A 9,697-nucleotide genomic window follows, 5' to 3' on the forward strand; every position below is an offset into this window, starting at 1 on the left:
GAATGTAATGTAACTTATATTATTTTAGTGCAGCTCATTTTTTATTCTCTCTATTCCCCTCAACCCCACTGATATTTGAGGTGAAAACTTTCCATTCTCAGGCATAAATAATTAAACTTATTGTCATAAAAGAAAACCAGTGGAAGAGACTGAGGGAGTTATCAAACATAACACATAACTCTTTGTTTTAGATGTATGCCATATCCTTGCAATAATATTGATACAATGTAAAAAAAAAAAAAAAAAAAAAAAAAAAAAACTTTGTTAAATGTATGCTACTCCAAATATAAAAATAGTATGTTAGATAGTGAGACAATTATAGAACAGTGACTAATTCTCATCCTCCATGTCCCAGACAAAGAATAGACCCTCTCAGGCGACACTACTGAACACCTCTGGCTTAACGTGAACTGGGAATTTCCAAAACATATGTAGCTACTTGCCCATAGAGTAAATGTTTCCAGCTACTGGAACATTTGTCTTTCACACTCACTGTGCTGAAAATCCTCAAAAAGAAGAAGAAGCAGAATTAATGAATATCTGCATCCAAGAGAAGAAGAGTTTATTTCCCTTTGGATCGTCAGTGGCTTGATGAGCTTGATTGAGCTTCTTGCTGCATCATACAGTAAGTGATGAAGTCTCCAAACATTAGTAAGTGGACCTTTGCGCTCAGATACTCATGTTATTCCCAAAGGTCATGAATGACTATCAATGCACAGATCAAGGGTTTCTGTGTTATGTTACATTCATTAACTCCAACAAAAATGTAGAAACACTCTCTGATAGAAAAAGTTACTGAGTGATTCTGATGAGATCTCTCCTCTCTCGCTGGCTAATGACAACACAACAGTATTCCTGGCTAATGACCTCTCTGATAATTGGAGGAATGTTTCCCTCTACTCCCAAGACAGAGCAGTAACTGAGTTTCATTGGAGTGGAGGCCAGACCGCCTCTCTGCTGGAGGAGGAGACGAGCAGGCAAGAATGACAGGAGCTGGGATATAGAAAGCATACCATCACTAAATATCAATGCCAAAACTGAACTAAATTAATATGAATATGAAGGAATTACACAAAAACCCATCTCACTACCTAGTGCACCTAATAATAAGACCAATAACATATCAATTTAACATAATAAAATGTCAACAATTTCCAATATCATATATCGATAATACCCAACATATCGTGGTGCTGCAGAGACACTCCATCCATACATAACATTTTTGTGAATGTGATGAAGTGTCTGACTAAATGAATGTAAATGCAAATGCAATGTCAGTAAGGCATGAAGGCCGTTCTTCAAATCTAGCACTTGAATGTGACCAAGCGACCAAGCGACCAGCGACCAAAACAGCAAAAAAAAGTGACCAGACCTGCATAGTTCCTTTTTAAGAAGTCAACTTCACTGTAACATCACAGCAAAAGCACTTGTGGCTATTATTCAGCACTCATGAACTCAGGAACGAGGGGACTGTGACAAAACTAGAACACAACAACACATTTCCCGTTGCTTGGCTGGTTGGTGGGGAAACAACCATGAGGAGGTGATGCTAATTTTCTTGAGGTTTTTTAATCTTTTTTTAGATCAGTTTATAGAACTGACTGGAAGTCTTGTGGCTGTTTATATAATGTCAGCAGCAGACCATCTCAGGTTATGTGTGCATGTTAGTTTCAACAACATGTTTTTGCTGTATTTACAACTGGTTTATTTTTATACAGGTTATCAAACAGAAACAAAAAAATTGCAAAATAAACTGCGAATAGAAACAAGTCACCAAATATGGACAGACCCATTTTAAATCAGTTATGATAAGTGTTGAGCACAGACTGGCTGAATATTTGGACAAACATCTGGCTTTCTTGAAGGTTTATTCTTCTGTTGGATCTCAGTTTCAGTAAATGTTATGTTTATAAAGTGCTATTATGTGAGCATATTTTTGAGAGAGTTTATTTCACACAGTGGAACTGCTGACACATCTTGATCTGGAGTGTTTTTATCAGCCAAACTGAGCCCTTCTATGGTCTAATGCTGATAGTGTACACAAATCAGATAGTGGGACACTACAATGACCACAGCAGGGGAACAGACACCAATGTGACTGGAAGAACATGTTATGACGGTAGAAGTAAAATCACCATGTAAAAATGTTCTCTTAAAATAAATCAAATCAAATGTATGAGTCAGGAGTTATACCACAGAGTATGAGCCCACAGATGCATGCACCTAAATGAATACATTTAAAAAAAATGAAACAGTCAACATTGATTAACCAACTAATACAATTCATTTTTATTGTTATTTGTGCTGAATCAGAACAGACGTTTAGGGCAATTTGTAAAGGTTGGAACAGTGTTTTAAAATGTTGCCAGTGGGAATAAAATCCTTAACTGTAAAAGAAAACAATCGCATTGAAACACTAAAAGCGTTGGAAAATGTTGCACAGGCACTGATAAAGTTTGGCAGTAAAATACTGTCATTAAAAAAGGTTTTTCAGTATTGTTCTTTTCAATCTCAATTTTAAATTTTCATTATTTTTTCAGTTTGAACTTTCTGTTAACATTTTTGGCATTTCATCACAGTTGTGCTTTTATCATGATACACATCCACAATCATTAATGATGCATTTTTACAGTTTATCATAATGGATGTCTGTTTTGTGTCACCAAGAAAGACAGGAATTTTTGCTGGAATTTAGGTGAACAGGCTGGTTTACCATATGCTTTGCAGGCCTACTTCTCTTACTTTGTGGTGTCTCTGGTAAAAATTCAAGAACATATACCACTTCTCTGTTATCTCTCAAATGGAATTTTGTCTGCCGCTGAGTGGTCATGAAAATGTCCAGTCAAGTGTATGTGATTCAAACTAAATTAAATAAACACTAGGAGATAAAAGTCATTTGTGTGTGTGCTGTATTCACGCAGCATTTTTTATTTATTATTCCGCGGGGTACTCCTGCTCTGCCTCATATTCAAACATCTGGACACATCAGTCAATTCTCTCATCTGAACTTTTCACCTCGCCATAGGCCCCTCAGCAGGTTCTGAGATTATACAGTATTTGTGCTCAAATTTTCCCAGTCCAATCATATTCCCCTGTTTGGTCCAAGATTTGTTTCAGACGCTTTAGATATTGAGGCCAAAAATGCAGATAGGCTATGTGTAAATAGATTGTCACAGATCACTGAGTCAGGCTCCATAATGCTCCTGGACATACCGTTTTCATGAGCCAGAAGAAGCTGTGGAGGGAAAAAACAGATGGAAATTGTGAGTGACGACACACTGACGATCTCTGGGTCTGCACAGATAAAAGTGAGCAGCCTCCCAGTTCTCACTTCAGTGCAGACGAGATCACCATGATGATTACGTACACAGAATAAACATCAGGCAAATCTGGATGGAAAAGGCAGAGCCACGGATCTAAGGTAAGCAGCAGATAGAAAAGATGATCTTTGCTTTCTAGAGCTCTTTTTTTCACTTAAGCTGCCTTGGACACATTATTGTATAATAGCAAAATAACTGTAATACCTGCAGATATAGATATAGCAATTTCTTCTGATTGATCCACAGACAGCCATGGATCTCAAACAAAAGTGTAAGCAGCAAGAAGAAAATAGTCAGAGTTGCACACAATGTGTCATACAACATGGTGTGTGGTGATATCTGTTTCTCGTAAGTGATGAAATGCGTAGGCAGAGGTGTTCAGCACCCCGTTTATTACTGAGATAACATTCATCAGGAATGCTGGAAGTGCGTTCTTCCAAAGTTGTGCAAGAACAGATTTTTTGAGATTCTTGTGAAATCACTTGTTTAGTCGTAGATTTTCCAAATAAGAAAAAAAGAAAAACTAAAACCTATGACAGGATATTAATGCTTTTATTTCTCCACACCTCAGCTACTCTTTACCATGCTCACCTGACAGTCCATTATACTGTTGTAATCAGCATTTGTAAACCTGTAAAATAAATCTTATACGTCAAATATCAATCTTTTCTTATGTAAATTGCAAACAGGTTTTAAGTACCAGAACATTAAAGTCCTTTTTATGACTGTGTTGGTCAGTCAGTCCGTTTGGTTTGACAATCCTATATGCAACAGTAAATTAAATTAAATAATAAATTAAATGTTTTCTACAGTACTGTATCTTTGTTTTATATAATGTGTTTGTATCAAATGTCCCTCTCCCCTTTCTTATAATAATAATAATAATAATAATAATAATAATAATAATAATAAACTTTATTTATATAGCACTTTTCAAAACAAATGTTACAAGGTGCTGTACAACAAGATAACAACAATTAAAATGACAACCAGAACAAGTAAATAAAATCAAATAAAATCAGGAACATGTACAAGTGCTACAGGATTATACATTAACCTTGCCTGCTTGCTTATGCTGACCCTGTTTTTTTGTTTGTTTTTTCAATAGCAATAGTTTCCAATGGCTGTGAATGCATCAAACTGGTTGGTCCCAACTGTGGACCCAGACATGGACAACTGCAGCGACTACACTGAGGCTTGGCTGTGGCTGTCCTCCCTGCAGCCAGCCTTCCTGGGTTTGATTAGTGCCATTGGCTTGGTAGGGAACAGCCTGGTTCTCTGCGTGTTCTGCCTGCAGAGGAAACCTTGCACCTTAGCTGACATCTACCTGGGGAACCTGGCAGCTGCTGACCTGATCATGATGACCTGCCTGCCCTTCTGGGCGCTCACCGTCGCTCACGGCTACCAGTGGGAGTTTGGAGAGTTCCTTTGTAAGCTGGTCAACGTGGCCATCTCCATGAACTACATCTGCAGTGTTCTGTTCCTCATGCTGGTCAGCGTGGACCGCTACCTGGCTCTGGTGAAGCCCCTGAGCTCCAGCCGTCTGAGGAGAGCCACTTGGGCTAAACGTATCTGCCTGGGGGTCTGGATCATGGGCTTCCTCTTCAGTCTGCCCATCCTGCTCTTCCGTACAGTGGTGCATGTAGAGGATCCTGGTGTGGAAGCATGCATTCTGGCCTACCCCCACCCAGCATGGAGGCTGTACCAAAACATCACCAAGAACATGTTGGGTTTTTTACTCCCTGTTCTGGTAGTGGTTTACTGTACTCGTCATATTGTGTCTGCACTGAACAACCGTGGAGCAGGACTACCTGGGGTTAGGGCAGAGAGGAAGGCTGCCCACCTGGTCCTGGCTGTGCTTGCCGTCTTTCTCTTCTGTTGGACACCACACCAGGTGATGGTTTTCCTTGACGCTCTGGATTTCCTCCAGGTCACCCCCGGGTGCCTCTGGGGTCACATCCTGGACATTTGCATACAGCTGTCCTCATATCTAGCATACAGCAACAGTGCTGTGAACCCCTTCCTGTTTGTAATAGTGGGGAAACATTTTAGGAGAAAGGCAAAGGAGGTGTTTGGAAAAACTTTGAACCCCTGGTCAAAAGACACAAGCTACTTGAATGTGAGCTTCACCTCAGTACACAGACTGAATGAAATACAGCGAGTCAGTATTGACAAGCTGGAAATATTTAGACAGTAGCAACTACTACATTCCTGTAGTCATTACTTGATATAATTAAATTGTTTACAACCAGCTGCTTATTTATGTAGCTACTCAGCTGACACAGAGAAACATTGGCATTCATTTGGACTGGAATGTATTCATGGGCACAACCTGCTGCACTGGTTTTTGCTGACCTTGTTATTTGATGCTCCTGGAACAGCACAGGTGAGCTGTATGCATGGCACAGACAGACACAGGTGTGATAAGAACATGAGAAGCCCAGACTAGTTATCATATTCAAGATACACAGCTTTGGCCTGCACAATTTTTCCTAATCATTAGTCAAGTGTATCTCATGAGCAGCACAGCTGCATGATATTAATATTTATTTTGGATGTAATAGTTTGGAAGGGAGAGATATACTGTGAGCTGCCTGTTAGATTGATGAGAGCTGAGTCATGAAATTGGATCAGCGAGTAGAGACACAACTGCTCTGTTTAAATGAGTAATGGTGAGGGGTTATTTATGTATTAATGTATTTTAAAAATGTTTATTTGTGCAGCTCTGACAGAAACTTCTGGCGCATTGTTTCATATGATTATGGTTTTCGCAAATTACTGAAGACTGCACACCCTTAATGCCTCAAAATTTATTAGCGTGTATTAATTCTGTGTCTGTGACTTTTCCTGCTGCCTTTTCTTTATGATGTAACTGATGCTTAGTAACTGCTGTACTGAAAAAGAACCTATTATAATGTGACTGAACTGAAGAAAGAACTTATTGTCATAATTCTAATAAAGATTCAATTGTCTTGTTGTATTGGCTGTGTTTTTTTAATCAAAATGTGCACAAGAGGTGGAATTAATTTATCCAGGGTTGAACCTGGAGAGAACCGACAGCGGCACAGGGAGAACATGCAAACTCACCACAGAGAGACCCCAGTTCAGAGATGCTATTTTAAAACGCGTGAAAAGAGAGATACAGCAGCTAGTCCAGTCAAGAAGAGGCAAAAGCATATATAATGGAATTGGACCCAAGATGAGACCCTGAGGTACACCACATGGGGAGCAGTTTCAGATATGAACCAAGTGACACAGAATTAAACTCCTATCAAAAAGATAGGAGGAAAACCAGACCTGGGCACTTCCAGAGACACCAACCCATAGTTTGAGCCTATTGTGGCGAGGTGAAGGCTGGTCTTGGTTAATGTAATGTTTTAGGATGGTATCAGTAAAATGATTGTTGCCAGACAACACCACCCTGGGAGTTTCACCCAGGGAAATTTAAGTGAACTAACTCAACAGGAGAAAGCACTCAGGTTTGTTCACAAAGTGAGGCAGAGACGGCAGTTCGAAGGTACAAAAATATTATTTTTATTATTCACAATCTATTGGTTTAAAAAGGATCTAGATGAAATCATTCACTGGGGAAAATTAAAAGGAACCAATCAGGGCTGAGGCCTACTGGTGAGCGGTTGGGTCAACAAAAAAGGGGATACCAGGAACACCCCACACATGCAGTAAAATAAGAATAAAGTGAAAACTCAAACCAGTGTAGACACAACACAAAAAAAGGGGGGGGGGGCACCACCCTGGACACCAAACCACCACCGTAGGCTCAGCACGCGAAAGGGGGAAGGGCGCATGGCGTCTGTCCGCCTACCCACTTCTCCGACCATACATTTCTTTATTTTTGCGTCCATTAGTCCGACCTCCCACTTCTCCGACTTAAGTAGCCCTAACCCTTTACCTTACCCTAAACCTAACCTTAACACTGTAGAATGGGTAGTCGGAGAGATGAGCTGTCGGACTTTTGGGCAGTCGGACTGATGTATGCTCCCCAAGGGGGAAGACCAGAGAGAAACACTTAGGGACAATGAAACCAAAATAATAACTAATAGGCTAACAAAAAGAAAATAAATGAATAAAGAACTTCAAATCTATAATAATTAGGCAAAATAGCAAATCAAATTGCTCGCTCAAAATATACAGGGTCACAAATTAATTACAACCCCCAAAATAAATAATTAGCCTAATTAACAGCCTACCTGCTCCAAACTCGGATATATCATCTGGGGGTCTAAGGGGAGTCCAACGCAGAAGGTTTGGTTGAAATCGGCCGGTGGTTTTGGAGAAAATGACCAAAAACCACACAGGCCATTTTGAAAAAAAACGGCCACCCCGCGGGTTCTATTTTTTTTTTTTTGACCAAAAATGAAATTTTTTTCAAACTCGGATATATCATCTGGGGGTCCGAGGGGAGTCCAACGCAGAAGGTTTGGTTGAAATCGGGCCGGTGGTTTTGCAGAAAATGACCAAAAACCACACAGGCCATTTTGAAAAAAAGGCCACCGCGCGGGTTACATTTTTTTCTTTGACCAATTTTTTTTTTTTTTTTGGACCAAAAATTAAAATTTGTCCAAACTCGGATATATCATCTGGGGGTCCGAGGGGAGTCCAACTAAGAAGGTTTGGTTGAAATCGGGCCGGTGGTTTTGGAGAAAATGACCAAAAACCACACAGGCCATTTTGAAAAAAAAGGCCACCGTGCGGGTTACATTTTTTTTTTGACCAAAAATTAAAATTTCTCCAAACTCGGATATATCATCTGGGGGTCCGAGGGGAGTCCGACGCAGAAGGTTTGGTTGAAATCGGCCGGTGGTTTTGGAGAAAATGACCAAAAACCACACAGGCCATTCTGAAAAAAAAGGCCACCGCGCGGGTTACTTTTTTTTTTTTGACCAAAAATTAAAATTTCTCTTAACTCGGATATATCATCTGGGGGTCCGAGGGGAGTCCGACGCAGAAGGTTTGGTTGAAATCGGCCGGTGGTTTTGGAGAAAATGACCAAAAACCACACAGGCCATTTTGAAAAAAAAGGCCACCGCGCGGGTTACATTTTTTTCTTCGACCAAATTTTTTTTTTTTTTTGACCAAAAATTAAAATTTCTCCAAACTCGGATATATCATCTGGGGGTCCGAGGGGAGTCCGACGCAGAAGGTTTGGTTGAAATCGGCCGGTGGTTTTGGAGAAAATGACCAAAAACCACACAGGCCATTTTGAAAAAAAAGGCCACCGCGCGGGTTACATTTTTTTTTTTGACCAAAAATCAAAATTACTCCAAACTCAGATATATCATCAGGGGGTCCGAGGGGAGTCCAACTCAGAAGGTTTGGTTGAAATCGGGTCGGTGGTTTTGGAGAAAATGACCAAAAACCACACAGGCCATTTTGAAAGAAAAGGCCACCGCGCGGGTTACATTTTTTTTTTTGACCAAATTATTATTATTTTTTTGACCAAAAATAAAAATTACTCCAAACTCGGATATAATCGGAAATCACCTAAGTTAGCTCAAATTTTGTTTAATTTATTTTATCACTGTTTTGAACATAGCATAATACCATCAGTTTGGCTTAAGTCCATCATAAGCCCCATACCAAAATCACAGAAAACAGACCCCAGAGTCCCACTTAATTATAGGGGGATTAGTCTAATGAGCACAGTCTATAAATTATATTCATCTTTACTCAATGAGAGATTAATGGAATATTTGGAAAAAGAACAATTATTGGTAGAGGAGCAGAATGGGTTCCGTAAAGCCAGAGCTTGTATTGATCATATTTATATAGTATGCACTATTGTAAGGAATAGACTTAAGGAAAACAAATCAACATATGCATGTTTCATTGACTTTCAGAAAGCCTTTGATTTCATCAACAGAGACCTCCTTGCATATAGACTGGCTAAAATAGGGATAGATGGGAAGTTCTATCAGGCCATTTGCTCTCTCTACAGTGCACCCCAGGCCTGTGTGAAGGTAAACAACACCTATACCAACTGGTTCCCCACACTATCAGGAGTCAAGCAAGGAGATGCACTGTCTCCTACTTTATTTGCTGTGTACATTAACGATCTAGCCGAGCAAATCAAACATCTGCATTGTGGAGTAAAATGTGGAGGAGAGGAAGTTAGTACTTTATTATATGCGGATGACATTATTTTGATGGCAGAAACAGAGGTTGATTTACAAAGAATGTTGACATGTGCAAGTGATTGGTGTAAAAAGTGGAGACTCTTGATAAATGAAAAGAAAACAGAAATTATGCATTTTAAGAACCCTGTTAAGCAAACAAGTGATTTCCAATTTCATTTTGGAGAGTCAAAATTGAACTATTCAAGAAGCTACAAATATTTGGGTCTCTATTTGGATGAA

At 39.6% G+C, this 9,697-nt stretch overlaps 1 protein-coding gene across 1 annotated transcript; it reads left to right on the forward strand.

Moving 5' to 3' along the window:
- Positions 1 to 3,385: 3,385 nt before the first annotated feature.
- Positions 3,386 to 5,520, forward strand: LOC311007543 (B2 bradykinin receptor; the record flags this gene model as incomplete). Its single annotated transcript, XM_084000781.1, has 2 exons — positions 3,386 to 3,424; positions 4,438 to 5,520. The coding sequence occupies exon 2, from the start codon at positions 4,444 to 4,446 to the stop codon at positions 5,518 to 5,520; it is 1,077 nt and encodes a 358-aa protein (XP_083856907.1). The 5' UTR covers positions 3,386 to 3,424; positions 4,438 to 4,443.
- Positions 5,521 to 9,697: the final 4,177 nt, after the last annotated feature.

Source organism: Trachurus trachurus (assembly GCF_905171665.1).
Source record: "Trachurus trachurus genome assembly, chromosome: 24".
Classification (NCBI taxonomy): Eukaryota; Metazoa; Chordata; class Actinopteri; order Carangiformes; family Carangidae; genus Trachurus; species Trachurus trachurus.